This window comes from Hippocampus bargibanti, linkage group LG02, assembly GCF_051943395.1.
Source record: "Hippocampus bargibanti isolate YZ-2025 linkage group LG02, ASM5194339v1, whole genome shotgun sequence".
Classification (NCBI taxonomy): Eukaryota; Metazoa; Chordata; class Actinopteri; order Syngnathiformes; family Syngnathidae; genus Hippocampus; species Hippocampus bargibanti.
The window spans coordinates 3773000-3788818 of NC_142735.1; the positions used below are offsets into that span (position 1 = coordinate 3773000).

At 41.7% G+C, this 15819-nt stretch overlaps 1 protein-coding gene across 1 annotated transcript; it reads left to right on the plus strand.

Annotated features, from left to right (window-relative positions):
* Positions 1-351: 351 nt before the first annotated feature.
* On the plus strand, positions 352-9826 carry LOC148901223 (D(1) dopamine receptor-like). Its single transcript, XM_089021146.1, has 2 exons — positions 352-6380; positions 8391-9826. The coding sequence occupies exon 2, from the start codon at positions 8661-8663 to the stop codon at positions 9777-9779; it is 1119 nt and encodes a 372-aa protein (XP_088877272.1). The 5' UTR covers positions 352-6380; positions 8391-8660; the 3' UTR covers positions 9780-9826.
* Positions 9827-15819: the final 5993 nt, after the last annotated feature.

Consider the following 15819-nt stretch of genomic DNA (forward strand, 5'->3'; position numbering starts at 1 on the left):
CGCCCCCATTTCAAGCTCAGATAACTCCAGACCCATATAACTTAGGAATTAATTTAATTAAATTAATTTTCGGATGAAAGAAGTGGATCTAAGGTATTTTACGCTGTATTGAAGGTTTATGTAGTCCTAAAACTCAATATCCTGTGGGTCGTGAAATCTGAGTGACAATGACAAAAACCCTGGCACTGGAGAGGACACATTTTTGCACATCGTCTGGAAGTGAATGAGTTAAATGTTGCATTTTAGTGCTGTTATGATGCGTTATCTCCATGGAGTGTTTCCGACTTTGAATATATGGGTTGTGTTTCGATAGACAGTATGTATGTGCATAAACGCTGGGAAAGAAACCTAAAACTTCCTTTCCTCTTTCAGGTTGAGCGTCAGTGTAAAATGGAGCAGAACAAACGAAGCCTAACGCCTTTCAAACCATACACGGCGTTCCTGAGGAAACTGAACGGAAAGAAAAGATGAATGGTTCTTTTAATTCAATGTAGCTGCAATGTCATTATTAATGATCTTTTTCATGACAAAGGACACTGGGTGGAAAGCAGTCCAATGCTAAGACATACTTTATTTACATATCATGAATGTTTGTTTTATTATGTATTTATTTGATCATCTATTTATTTTTTCTAGAAATGTCATACAAGTCAAGTATATGGTTCGCATGCAAGAAAAAATATTTATCTATATCTGTCTTTGAATAAAACATAATTTGTCATTGCTGAATTGTGTCGTTGTATCCTTGTAAAAGGCAGAAAAAAGCCTGCATGGTGCTTTTACTGCAAATGTCCCGTGAAGGAGTTGACCAAGTCCTAAATTAGTCCGAGGCCAGATCTCCTACATCAGGGGTGCCAAAGTCATTTTTTGCCGCGGGCCACATTGTAGTTATGGTTTCCTCTCGAGGGCCGTTATGAATTTGGGGAACCCATTAGAATGTTTAAATCCCTTCAAATATTACATATAGAGCACACAGCAAATTAATGAATAACTCGTTTTCAAATCTGATGTCAAGAATAATGACTTTTATTGTGGTTGACATCCAAAAATATGAAATTTTGGCTCAGATTTTAGCAATCATCATGGAATTTAACAAGTTTGATTTGCTTTCGCGGGCCGAAAAAAAATGATGTGGAGGGCCGGATTTGGCCCGCGGGCCTTGACTTTGACACCTGTGTCCTAAATAAAGATGATATAGTTTAACAGGCTGTGTTTGTTCACCTGAGATTAACCACAGGTTATTATGTGCTTCCATTGTGGGCCTTGTGTTCGGTGGCCAACGAAGCATGGGACTTTTAAATACGATAACTTGTTGATAGAGATTTGACAGAATAGAAGTTATCATATTTAAAAGTTTCATGTTAGTATATGCTTAGTGAACATGTGTGACTCGAGTACACAATAGCCCCACAGTAAAGGCGCAGATGGCCACAGTCAATCTGTGTGACACAGACACAGCCTAGTTAAACTGTCATCTTCATCGAGGAGATCTGGCCTTGGACAGAATTTAGGACTTGAAACTCCCTCGAAAGAAGAGCTCATTAGCCAGGTTACAAATTTATCAGTTCATGGAAAAGACAACCAATTAAAATAGCTATGTTTTATTGCTTACAGCTCTTTGATGCTTGGAACGCCCAGGGGTGTGGTATTCTAATCAAGAAAACTATGTTTTACTAATGTATCACTTTAATTTGCATATACTCTCAATAAATAGCTTGGCTGCAGAATTCGGGCGTCTGTCATGAATGACTGTGTTCCCTGCCGGCAGTAAAAGACGATCTTCCCGTGTTCGAGCCTTTGTCCACAGTGTCCGACCGAACATCTCTGACACTTGTATTCTGTCTATTCTCTATCACACACGTTGCATGGAGGTGAGATTCCACTACTGTTTTTCCCCTCATAGAAATAAGACGGTTTTACGCTTCATCATTTATGTGCATCATGTGTATTTTTATACGTTTTTTTTCCCCTACCGGCATAATCAGAGCATTATTTTTTTCATTCCCAGGATAAATGAAACATATGAGAATGTGTCTGCACATTTCTATCAGGTCATATAATGTTTTTTTAGTTGACAGAGAAGGAATGTAGATTGTTTCATGCAAAACAACATCGATAGGCAAACAATGCTCAAGCAGTGGCACGTCCTGGTATTAATGCAATGCAGGCAGCTTTTCATGGATTCAACTTTTGCCCGTGCATTTTTTTTTTAATAGTCTGCACCTTAATCTCCGAAAACTTGACGGGACATCGAATAGAATGTCAATTCGGTAGAGAGATTGAAACGCTGGAGGGTGGGGTTGGCAAACTAAATCTGTGGAATAGCAGTTACATGTACACTAAAATGTAGATTAAGGGTGTCAAAGTATTTTTTCCCACAGGCCACATTGAAGGTTTTTTCTCAGGAGGCCATTATAAATTTGGGGAAACAATTATGTTTAATCTTTTCCACATTTTTCATATTGAATGCACTTATAGAGTGTATTCTATATGTAATATGTGGAGTTATCTGCATTGAAAGTGGGGGCGGCTGTACAAATGGTAAATGATGTCCTCTTGTTGGAGGAAAAACATTGCCAGAGGTCTGACCGATGCTTCTAAGCCCCCCTGCAACGCCCGCAAGTAAAGACTAAACCGGAATGAATTCGGTAAATGGCGCTCACATCTTTCTTCTTAATTCCCCAAAAAATACGGCAATGGCAGTGAATGAGATAAATTCAAGTTGTAATGCAGTTGAATGCAATTTTCAAAACATCAAAGTTATAGTTCGTAAAAAAAAGACCCCTCCCCCCAAAAAATAAAAATAAAATACAGACTTCACTGAACTGCAGACGTCCAAAAGTGTATGCACTCCAGCGCCATGGTTTTTGGCAATGTCACTTGAATTCCAGGACACACAGAATATTGAGTTTTAGGACTACATACACATTCAATGCAGCATAAGAAACCTTAAACTCACTTCCTTCTTGAGAAAAAAAAGTGTTATTTACTAAATTATATGGGTCTGGAGTTATATGAGCTTGAAATGAGGGCGGCTGTCCAAAATACAATGCAATACATACATATTGGTTTATATGGCTTGCGCCTTGACTCAATGAACACATTCACTGCCAGACGTGCAAAAATGTGTCCACTCCAGTGTCAGGGTTTTTGTCATTGTTACTCAAATTCCAGGACCCCCAGAATATTAAGTTTTAGGACTACATAAACATTCAATGCAGCGTAAGAAACCTGTCAGAGATGTTCGATCGGACACTGATCGGACAAAGACTCAAACCCAGAAAGATTGTCTTTACTGCCGGCAGGAGATGAAGCCATTCATGACATACGCCTGAATTCTGCAGCCCTCTGCCAAGCTATTTATTGAGAGTATATGCAAATTTAAGTGATCTTCTTCTTTTCCTTTCGGCTTTTCCCTTCAAGGGGTCGCCACAGCAAATCAGTGTCCTCCATGTTTAGAGGTATGATCCGCATGTTTGTTTTGGTCAAGTTTTTAAAGCCCTTCCTGACACAACCCTCTGTATTTATCCGGGCTTGGGACCGGCACAAGAAGACTTAAGTCCCTTTGTGGCTACAGAACAAGCAACTCGCTCAGTAAAAGGCTCCAAAACACAAAATGGTCATCGGCACAGCAACATTCAAAAAAGTAAAAACTGTACTCACCATTTGATGACAATGCTCTGATCTTACCGTGAAATGGGCATCTCTTTCCCTGCATTACATCACAAACAGAACTTTTAGTAAAACATAGTTTTCTTGATTAGAATACCACGCTCCTGGGCGTTCTAAGCGCGAACAGCTGTAAGCAATAACACATTGTCTCTTCCATGAACTGATAAATTTGTAACCTGGCTAATGAGCTCTTCCTGTGAAGGAGTTTCAAGTCGGTGATAAAGGAGTTTCCCAAGTCCTAAATTCTGTCCAAGGCCAGATCTCTTAGATAAAGACGACAGTTTAACTTGCTGCGTCGGTTGACCTCAGATTGACCCCGGGTTGTCTGTGCTTCAATTGTGTATTCGAGTAACACATATTGACTAAGCATATAACAGCATGAAACTTTTAAATATGATAACTTCTTATTCTGTCGAATCTCTATCAAAACCTCAGACGCTCTTCTTTCAACAGAAAAAAAGAGTTAATTCCTAAATTATGAGTCTGGAGTTATATGAGCTTGAAATGAAGGCAGCTGTCCAAAATACAATGCAATACAGTGAGACCTCAACTTACAAACACCTCAACTTACAAAGTTTTTGTTTTACAAACGTCAAATTTATGAAAATTAAACCTTATAATAAGCACTATTTTCATAATACACACCCACCACGGCTGGCGGAGTGATCTTCGGCGGAAGCACACGACCGAACAGCACCAGAGGTTAAGTTACCAACAGTCCTTATGGAAGGTGACTCTCCTTCCATAAGCCATCAACGACCATCAAAAAGGTAAATAAAACTTTATTTTACAGCACAGTTTATTTCTTTAATTACAGTCGTCATGTAATGTGCCTCTCTTTCCAAACAGCAATTCCCTTTGACCTTCGACCTCCAACGCCATTCCATCAAGCCATAAATGACCATCACAAATGTAAATAAAGCGACTTTATGATAGAATGCAGTGTATTTCTTTCATTACAATACAATAGCACATTTATTATACATAGAATAAGGTATGTTGTGTGTAGTTTTAAGGCTTATTTAGTTGAAAAGTATATTTTATGGAAACCCGGGAACGGATTATTCCCATTTTAATGGTTTCCTATGGTAATTTTTTTTTGAGATACACACTTTTCGCCTTACACACTCTGTCTGGGAACCAATTAAGTTCGTAAGTTGAGGTCTCATTGTACAAACATATTGGTTTATATAGCGCTTTAACAACAGTTGAAGCTGGAACAAAGCGCTAACATGGAAAAAGGGAAATGCTGCCCTCTTGTGGAAATGAAAACACATTGGCATTAACTATGAGTTAATGAATAACTAGTTTTCAAATATGAAGTCAAGAATAATGACTTATTGTGGTTTACATGGGACAAATTGGAATTTCATGCAGGATTTATGCTGACAATGAAAAGCAAATTGAAGATGAAGAGGTACAGTAATCTATATTGTTCTAGTTTTCGTCCCTTATTTGCATCTTTTCCTCTATCCTCATGATCAATCTTGTAAACTGCTCATCATCTGGATGCTTGAGAGTGAAAAGGCTAAAAGCTGTCGCTCCAGATCCCATCACAACATGCGTGGATGTGCGACGACAGCTGGTATGTCACGATTGTTCTGAATTCCATTACGCGCTACATGCAATGAAGTGAATCAAACAAACGGCCACTGTGGTGATGATGAAGACAGATTTGCTGGGATTTGTATGTCGGAGGTGACTCAAGTCGCAAGGTTACAGTTTCCCTCCGTTTCACGTGTCAAAATGAATTTATTTTTAAACATCTCACTCGTCAAAGGGGGTCTTTTCCTTAAGTGCGGGTAACGCGTTTGTCCGCAAGATAGCGACAGTGGGCCAGTGTCCTCCTTGCCTGGCTTGGTGTCCTCATTCCGTTGGGTAACTTGAGTGGGAATTTCATAGAACTTTGACAGTGATACACCCTTAACTCGGGCTAACTGTTGGAAAAATCTCTGTATCCCTCTCTCAACCACCCTATCTCTGTCCCTCTTCCCCCTCTCTCTCTCACCACCCAATCTCTGTCCCTCTTCCTCTCTCTCTCTTACCCTTCCTCCCTCTTCCCCTTTCTCACCCACCTCTGTCCCTATTCCTTTCTCTCTCTCTTCCCCTCTCTGTCCCTCTTTCTCCCTCTCTCTCACACACCCTATATATGTCCCTCTTCATTTCTTTCTCACTCTATTTCTCTCTCTCTCTGTCTCTCTCTCTCTCTCTCTACTCTATATAGTTTATCTATTTAAATGCAGTGGCAGATGTTGATTATTAGGATGGTTTATTTTTACGTAAACAAGCAATTACTATTGGAAAACAACAGATCAGATTTGGTCCTGGATTTTTGTGTTTGGGGTTTCAAGCGGTATGAGAAAAGCTACGCCAACATGGTTAATTTGCGTGTTCACCGTGTCTTAAATGGAACGGGTCAGCAGACTACAGCACGCCTGTGAGGGAGGCGGGGAGGTGAAAGAGCGCACATGTCACCGAGCTTGTCCGCAGAGACGCGCTGAAGCTGCGTGAGCGCGCAGACCTCAATCCGCGGGATGTTGAATCACATGCTAATAACGGGACTGTAAAGAATGTTTGGGCTCGTGGATGTTGACGACCTGGATTTGGTGCCGTTTTGCTCAAAATGCAAGATTAGGTGAAAACACTGCGTTCTTTTGGCATGAGAATTTAAAGATGATGAGCACACTTACAACTGGATGTGAAGGAAGGTATGTGCAACTCGAAATGTTTAATAGTTTTATTCCAGATTAAAGGACAAGCGACGCCTCTGTCCAGAATTTGTAAAATCGCTTCAAATGACATTTACTGAGCGTATTTTCCAAAGATTCCATCGCATATAGTTATATTTTACATTTTAAGACTCGCACTGAATATTCCGGAAGTCTTGTTTTTGAGTTGGGGACGAGTCCTCACGTCACGTCACTGAAGGAACGCCCCTGACCGAAAAAGGACACATTGTAGTATTCCTTTCAGTCACGTCAATGCATTTTGCGGTACTTTGTTTGGTCTTTGTTTGGTCTTCGTTTGGTCTGAATTAGAAGGAAAACACATCAATAATGCGGTGGTGAATCCTTGTGTGTGTTGCACCGAGCATCTATTGATCTATTGACGCCTCTTTTGGGTGCTCACCCCGCCCCCCCGATACCTCGAAATGACAGGGAATAAATTATTTTAGCGATTGCCAACATGTATGCTTTCTTCTTCAGAACTATTTGAATCATATTCATAACTGGATGAGTAACAAGAAAGCATATTCTCCGAATCTGAAGCCATTGTTTTGATTCTCGAGCTAGGCAAGACGTCTTGGCGCGACACCACGAACAAGGTGGTGGGACCTTCTGAAACTGGCCACTTCCGGTTTCAAATTGAAGTACTTTTTAGACACCTTAAGTCATTTTTATTGGTGTTTTGCATTTGACTAAAAATATCATACTGCGTGTTTGCTATAAAGCGTTTTTCTGATGTCAGTTCGGAAACAAAAAAAGTGATGTCGGTTGTACTTTAAATGTAACGGTGCGCAAAATGGACACTTCACTTAAATAAGTGCTGGTGGAAAAGTTGGTGACAAAATGTGTGCAATACTAATGCTAATTCTTATTGAAACTCACAGTAAGATAAAAGTGTCGATGTGGCTGTCGTTTGCCAGGATGTTGCTGTGTGCACTGGGTCATATTCGCTTATATTCATCAAATGAGGTAAAAACATTTGAGGAAAAAGTACAATTGCCCTTATAAAGAGCGGTGTGCTAAAATGACAACCTGACTACTGTGTTTTCAGTGTATAAGGCATACCAGAGTATGAGGCGCACCACCAATGAATGGTGTATTTTCTATTTGTTCCATATATAAGGCGTACCGGCATAAAACTCACATCTTCAATGAATAAAAAAGTTTTCCAAAGATAATATATAAATAGATAAAAAGTTTCTAAATAAAAGGCACATCACATTATAAGGGGTTACACTGGGGTTACACACGACTTCTTTGAAAGAGGGAAATGGAGTTAGTGATTGCAGACAGTAGTTGTGAGATCTGCTATGGCTCAATATTACTTAACATATAAGGCGCAGGGACATCTTTTGAAGAAAATTAAGGCTCTTGGGTGCGCCTTATACACGGGGAAATATGGTAATCGAGTAGCCGAATCAGTTCATTAGCTCATTCACTGCCATTCCCGAATGTATTCGGGAATTGAAAATATGACGAGGAGCGCTATTCCCAAATTGGTTAGTTTTTTTTTTGTTTTTGGTGCTGATAAAGCGCTGACCATGGCCTTTTTTCCCGTCCACAACAGGGCAGCATTTCTGTTTTTTTTCCCATGTGTGTTGTTGTTCGTCTATGTGTTGTTGAAGCGCTATATAAACCAATATACATTTATTGGATTGTATTTTGGACAGGCGCCCTCATTTCAAGCTCATATAACTACAGACCCATATAATTTTGGAATCAACTCTATTTTTCTAATGAAAGAAAAGCGTCTAAGGTTTCTTCGCTGCATTGAATGTGTATGTAGTCCTAAAACTCAATATTGTGTGGGTCCTGGAATTTGAGTGACAATGACAAATACCCTGGCACTAGAGTAGACACATTTTTGCGCGTCTGGCAATATATGAATTAATTGAGTCAAGGCACGAAATGATCGATGTCATTTTATAAAAGTGTTTTGGGATGAAAATGGCTAACAAAAAGTGTTATTTCACTCTTGTTGTTCATCCACAGGCTTGTCGATGACCTCACCGGGAAGACATGTGATCTCCAAAACTGCACAGCTTTGGTTACACTGGGGAATTGAATTACTGTTACCTGTTGAGCACAGAAGCAAAAACGATGTCATATCTAATCTATCAAGGGCTCATACCTCCTCTCGAGTGGCAAAGCCCCGGGAAGCGCCTCTTTCATCTATTAGCAGAAGATAAAGTGATTCTACGTCAGGGAAGCCTGGAGGCATGTTAACCTGCAAGTGTGATGGCTCTCTGCAATACGACCTGAATGACACATTCAGGGATGGATATAAGGAACATCACAACAGCCTTCGACAACGACTCTTTGGACGAGGCTTCCTCAAGTCAAGTCCTGACCGGTTGTTTCCTCTCGCTGCTGATCCTCACCACACTGTTGGGCAACACATTAGTGTGCGCAGCCGTCACCAAGTTCCGCCACTTGCGCACCAAAGTCACCAACTTTTTTGTTATCTCGCTGGCTGTGTCGGACCTCCTGGTGGCCATTTTGGTGATGCCTTGGAAGGCGGTGAGCGAGATCGCTGGATTCTGGCCATTCGGTTCTTTCTGCGATACCTGGGTGGCCTTCGACATCATGTGCTCGACAGCTTCTATTCTCAATCTCTGCGTCATCAGTCTGGACCGCTACTGGGCTATCTCCAGCCCCTTTCGCTACAAGCGCAAAATGACACCCAATGTGGCGTTTGTGATGATTAGCGTGGCGTGGACGCTTTCTGTCCTCATTTCGTTCATTCCAGTGCAGCTCAACTGGCACAAGGCTCGAACCACGTCTTTCGGCTCACTTTCTTCTACCGCCTTTCTGAGATCGAATGTGACATCAGAGAACTGCGACTCCAGCCTGAACAGGACCTACGCTATTTCCACCTCGCTCATTAGCTTCTACATCCCAGTAGCCATCATGCTGGTCACATACACCCAAATATACCGCATAGCGCAAAGGCAAATAAGGAGGATCACCGCCTTGGAACGAGCGGCCGAGAGCGCCAAGAACCGGCACGACAGCATGGGCGGAGGTTCGAGCATGGCCGATTCGGAGAGCTCGTTCAAAATGACCTTCAAGAGAGAAACCAAAGTACTGAAGACGCTTTCCATGATCATGGGCGTGTTTGTGTGCTGTTGGCTCCCGTTTTTCGTGCTCAACTGCATGGTGCCCTTCTGCGAGCAGTCGAGCGGAGGGGAGGCTTTCCCCTGCATCAGCCCCACCACTTTTGATGTGTTTGTGTGGTTCGGATGGGCTAATTCCTCCCTCAACCCCATCATCTATGCCTTCAATGCAGATTTTCGCAAGGCCTTCTCCATCCTGCTGGGCTGCCACAAACAATTTCCAGGAGGCCACAACATTGAGACAGTAAGTCTAAACAAAAAATGACTCACATCTCGCCCTGAGCACTGACTCATCCGCAGAGGGGTCCAAGCACCCCCCCCCCCCCCCACACACACACGAATGCCAGCCGGATTGCCTTTGAACAGAGATGCTGCTCTGTGTGTGTTATTGACTTGAAGGCGATGACCCTGCCCAGATCCTGGTTGGACTGCGCAAGTAGCCCGGCTACGGGCAAACTGTCCGTGTGAGCATGCTTACTTCATATCTTTGCATGGAGAGAGTGTCCAGATGAGAGGAAGAGGATTTGGGGATTGAGATTAGGACTCTTCGCTGCTATGCCAGGGAGCGCTGCGGTACTGAGAGAGGCCTGTGGAATAGATAATCCCACAACTGGCCAGCGTACGCCAGACACTGCTCAATTCGGTACCATCGGGCTAACACTAGGCGTGCAGCACCATGCCAGGGAGATACCGTCGATTTTAAAAAGTATGTCGCCAATCTGCTTTTAGAAAATGTGGATCAAATACAATTTAGCATGTGATCACTGGTTGACATAATATTAGAAGGCGCTGTCAGACCTGAAATCAGAATTTTGTTCTGAAGCTGTCAGTGCATCACACCATGCAGGTCAAGTCTTTGTGTTCTTAGCCAAAAACATTCATTTTCAGTTCCATTTTCAACCTCATCATTTCTGCCTTCCCTTTATTTAAAATGGTTTTACAACAGTCTCGCATTGCCCGGTTTGCGCAGCGAATTTACAGTGCAAAGGTCGTGGGTTCGGTCTCCCTGTGCGAATGTGTATGTTGTTGTTCGTCTGTGTGTGCCCTGCAATTGGCTGGGAACCAGTTTAGGGTGTCCCTGGACTATTGCCTGAAGACAGCAGGGATAGGCTCCAGCCTTCCCTGCTACCCTCGTGAGGATAAAGTGGTTCAGAAAATGGATGGATAATATGTATGTGTCAAATTGTTAACTGTTAACAATCAAACACCACTTTTGTATGACAGTACTACAACTTGGAATTGGTTTCTATATAAAATATTGGAATTTCAAAGAAGACTTTCATTTCTTGTATCCAACTAGTTGTCTCTCGAATGCTTGCCCACTCATCAAATGTGAAAATTAAAACATCCACGTAAATATTTTTTCCTGTTTCAGGAAATGTGCCATTGGGAAACTGTGAGATTAATTAACCAGTGGAGAGCCGTGGATTTCATCGCTAGGCCTTCAGTAGTGCTACGTCGGAATCAATCCAGACTGAAAAAAAGTGTGGTGTGATTTACTACAAGTCCACTGGAGGGTACCATTAGCCAGGAAATAACTGAACGACTTTTCTTAATGATGTCCATTTTTTCTTGAAAAGTCCGTCTTGAAAATGGCTTGAATATTAAATCTCCAACCAAATCCATTTCTTCTCCTACTTCAGCCATTGTGGGTTGATAAAACTGCGATTAAATCAACATAACCTATTTATTTATACAGCTCGCTACTGATACAGTTGCTGATATCAGAGCAGTTTTCGCAAACTACGATTGGCTACTGACTGGCCAATCATAGTTTGCAAAAACTCTAACGTTGACCAGCGCCTTAAAGAAGGTGTTGGTACCCGTTTTGGGTTGCCAACTGGAAATCTGATTGGTTAGAGCAACAGTTTGCATTGGATTTGATTTGGATTGGATTTACCTTTATCGTCTCGCACTGGAGAAATTTACATTTCACAGCAGCAAAGTTTTGAAAGGAAGATGAAAGGAATGAAACAAGTAGAAAAACAAAATACATGAGCTGCTAGAAAGGCAGCCACTCCCACGGCACCATCTTGGTGAACATGAACATATCTTACAGTATAAACATGCCAATTACGTGTATACATTATGAAGAGAAAGATTATTCTCGCAGAGCGGATATGAAACAAACACTTGAACAACACAGCGTTCGGACTACATCTCCGAAAATACTCATCATCTTTCATTCTGTTGGCCTCGAACTCTGCCATAACATTATTACCATTGGATGATTGTTGAAAACGTTGACTTTGCCAATTTGAAGTCCTGCCTTAGCTTCATCTGTAAGACAATTTTCCCCTTCAATGTTGAGTGCATACTTCAGCCTTCCAAGACAGTGAGATTTTTTTTCCGTTTACAAGCCACGTTTTCAAACGACATGCCCAGGACGGAGCCATGCCTCCGGAAGTACAACAATGTACGAATTGATCAATAGCGCAGCTAAGCGATAAGTAAGGTAGCGGCGCTAAATCATTGTTATGAAAGACTTTTCACTATTTTGTGGACAAAATCTGCTTGTGATAATGAAGTTTGTGTTATGGAAGTGTTCATTGAAAACAAAATAAGCAAATAGAAACCCAACCTAAAATCTTTTAGGGACTTTGAAATGTGATCGTTGTGAAAACAAACAGGAAATGTTGACAAACGGTTCAATTGTAGTCATTTTGTTTAGTCAGCTATTCGCACTTTGTATTTGTCGCGATTTGATTCTCTTGTCTTTTTGAGAGGATGTACTGTATGAATAATTTCCTTGCTTTTGTAAGTGTTTTATCTTAGTTTGTTGACCAGCGTCATTATTTATACTTTGTCGGTCTTACGATTTTTGCATGTGTGGGATCCACCACTGCCTGGATAATTCAGGAGTGTAACATGAAGAAATTTCTCAACTAACCGGGCACAACAGGATTGCAGTGGATTCCATTTTGTGCATTATTGGAGAAGTATATGCAAACAGATGAATTTACTCAAGCTGACAAAATTAGCGTGATCACACCTGAGTTGATTCCTGCTTGCCATTTCTTTTTACACAGTGACAGAAGTTGCAGGCAGAGTGCATGTGTCAGCCCAGGGAAAACATGTATGTTTTATTTGTCACCTTTGTAGAATAACATGGCATTGCACGACCACGTCAGAAGGCAGTGGCGCTCTTATTGACAGATGGGTTGCAAAGAGCATTAGATCCGAGGTGTAGCACGGTCCAGGATTTGACGAGCAGTTAACAAAAGAGATACCAAAATAGACCAGATGGATGAATAGAAAGGCAGAGCAAGGCTAACAAAAACAAGGTTTAGAAAAAGCCTCTTTAGGTTTACAGTATATCTATTTGGCTGTAAGTTTGAATGGTGTAAAATATTTTCTTTGTCCTCGGGGTACATATGATCAAATAGCAATAATATGTAATTACAGACATAAATATGCCTGTTATTAAAAATAAAATGCAAGTATAATGGCGTTCGGTTTGTCCTGTCAAAGGTCTAATCTAAAATAGATCAAACCCAGCTGTGTCTAACATCTAAAAAAAAATCCCACTCAAACAACTTTGGTGCCTACGTGTCACTTGTGTCCGGTGATGTCGTGCCGCCATGATGAACGTGACAAGATCAAGCTCGAGGGTTAAAAATCCTCGAATAATAAAGCTGGAACACCCACTGTGGACCGGGTTCATTCTTACAATTGCCATTGTTTCGTTTAAGTCAAAACAAAAGCTATTTTTCCTCCTGAAAGGACTGAGCAAATTTGAGATAGGACTTTAGTTGGCAACACTAACATTGTATATTTAGGATGAACCTATAACAAAAACCTTATTTAGTTATATTCAGGTGTTGAGATGATGGGGATGGCGAGCTTAAATGTGAAGGGCAAGTAGAGTGATGAGGAGGTTCACCCCAAGAACCAAAATCTATCACTGCGCACCAGACAACCTTGAAGCGATAATCCAAGCGTCATCAGTGATTGACTTTGAAACCCAGCCGCATTCATTTCAACATAATGATAGCTAGAAGTGGACCGTGATTGGATTGCCCAAGGTAGGTCAAAGATTTATTAATCTTCTATCAATGTGTTCACATAAACAGACATCAATGCTATTCAGCCTCTCAGGATGGCAAACAGAAGGGTTTGGAACACAATGGGACTCTCAGAACTTTTTCTCTCCACAGTTTTTTTTACTTGTCAGGCTTATTTAAAAGGGGGTGTTTACCTGTTTTGACATCAACGGCCATAGGTCAGTATCATCCAAACAAAATGGCGCTTTCCGCCAACCGGCGTCAGTATCATCCAATCAAAATTGTGCTTTCCGCCAACTGCCGCTCAAACAGGAAATGTACAGCGAAAAAGCGAGATTATAATAATAATACATTTAATTTCTCAGCGCCTTTCAAAACTCTCAAGGACACTTTAGTCGCAGGATCATGTATCTAGTTTTATCGGCGAGCCAGATGCAATCATCAAAAGAGCCAAAAAAGGCTTGCGGGGTATAGGTTCCCTACACCTGGTCTAGAGAAGTCAACATTTAAAGCCCTAATCATGAGCAAGGTGAGGATTAATCCAACAAAGGCTTGACACCGTGACAGCCCTTAAAGGACAACCGACGTCTCCGGACAATTTGTGTCCATAATTTGTAAAATGGCTTCTACTGAGTGTATTTTACAAAGATTCCACCGCATATAGCTATATTTTACGTTTTAAGACTTGCGCTGAATATTCCGGAAGTCTTGTTTTTGAGTTGGTGACGAGTCCTCACCCTACGTCACTGAAGGAACGCCCCTGAACGAAAAAAGGACACATTGTAGCAGTCCTTCCATCACGTCAATGCATTTTGCTGGACTTGTTTGGTCTGAAAATGTCGTGTTGCACCAGAAAGAGCCAGAAGAGGGCGTCCAAGCTCCATGTAAGGAATTTATCAGCCTGTGGAAACGGGCTGATTCATTCCTCACAGGAACTCGGTGGCCATTTTCTGCCTCTTTTTTGGTGATACATTTCCCCCCAATGTTGCCTCAAAATGGCACGGTATAAATTCTTTAATCGATTGCAAACGTGTATGCTTTCCTCTTCAGAACTATTTGAATCATATTCATAACTGGATGTGTAACAAGAAAGCATATTATCCGAATCTGAATCCATTGTTTTGATTCTCGAGCAATGCGAGACGTCTTGGCGTGACGTCGCGAACTGGGGGCGGGACTTTCTGAAAATGCCCAATTCGCAGCTCAATTTTTTGCAGATTTTGGACACTAAGTAATTTTTATTGGTGTTTTTTGCATTTGACTGAAAATATCATACTGCGTGTTTTGGGTATTTTAGATGCTATAAAACGTTTTTCTGATGTCAGTTAGGAAACACAAGAGTGATGTCGGTTGTCTTTTAAATACAAGGCTAATTGGTATGCACATTGTCAGCGGGTGTGCGCACTGGGGGGAGTGCCCTCGACTGCCACCAGCTGGAGACACACACAAAAAGGATCAGGGCAACGGCAACTTATAAGTTGACCCACTGTGGAAGTTCTGCTGTATGAGTGATTGGCTAGCGAGTGGTCCCACGTGCATCATAGATGCATGAATAGTTACTGCAAATACGGGGCCGTGGACTGTCCTTGACTTAACCTCCTCAAGCACACTGGCAGAAGGGATCAACAATGATGTGGTACTATGACAATAATAACCACATTTCTTAAATGAAAATAACCCCCGCAGTCCCGGCCCCTGTGAGAGAGTATAGCCCCCGAGCAGTATTGTGTCCATATTTTCAAGGTTTGTATTTCATTTCAAGATATTGAACATCAGCAACAGCTTTTTCAGCAAGGGAATCTTTAACCACTGTCTCTGCTTGTGTTCTGCCTACAGTCTGTCACGTTTTGGTTTACGACCAATGGGTGGCTCTGTACGGCCCCGCCTGCAGCTGCTCAGGTGTTGGTCGTTTTAATTAGTGGCAGTTAAAAGGACTCCCGGCACTGCCATTCAGTGTCAGGGTAACTGTTTACTTCAGCCTGTCATATTTGTTTCATCTTGACATGTTTTGCTCATGGTTTGTTTGCTACTTTGGACTTTTTGTTCTGATGACCTTTTTGTTTGAGATTTTGTTCCGGGCGATTTTCAATTTGGATCGTTCGTACAACAGACTTCTTAGTTATGCTGATGAGGTGATACCTGTCATAGACCTCATACTCGGGCAGGACAATAGAAGTAATCAGTCAGGAAAATAGAAGTAATCAGTGTAGCCGCAGGGAGTAGTCCTCTGCTCCCCTCAACCTGAGAGCAGGGACCAATCATAGCAGTATGGCCCCGCCACGTCTGGACAGTAGGGATATA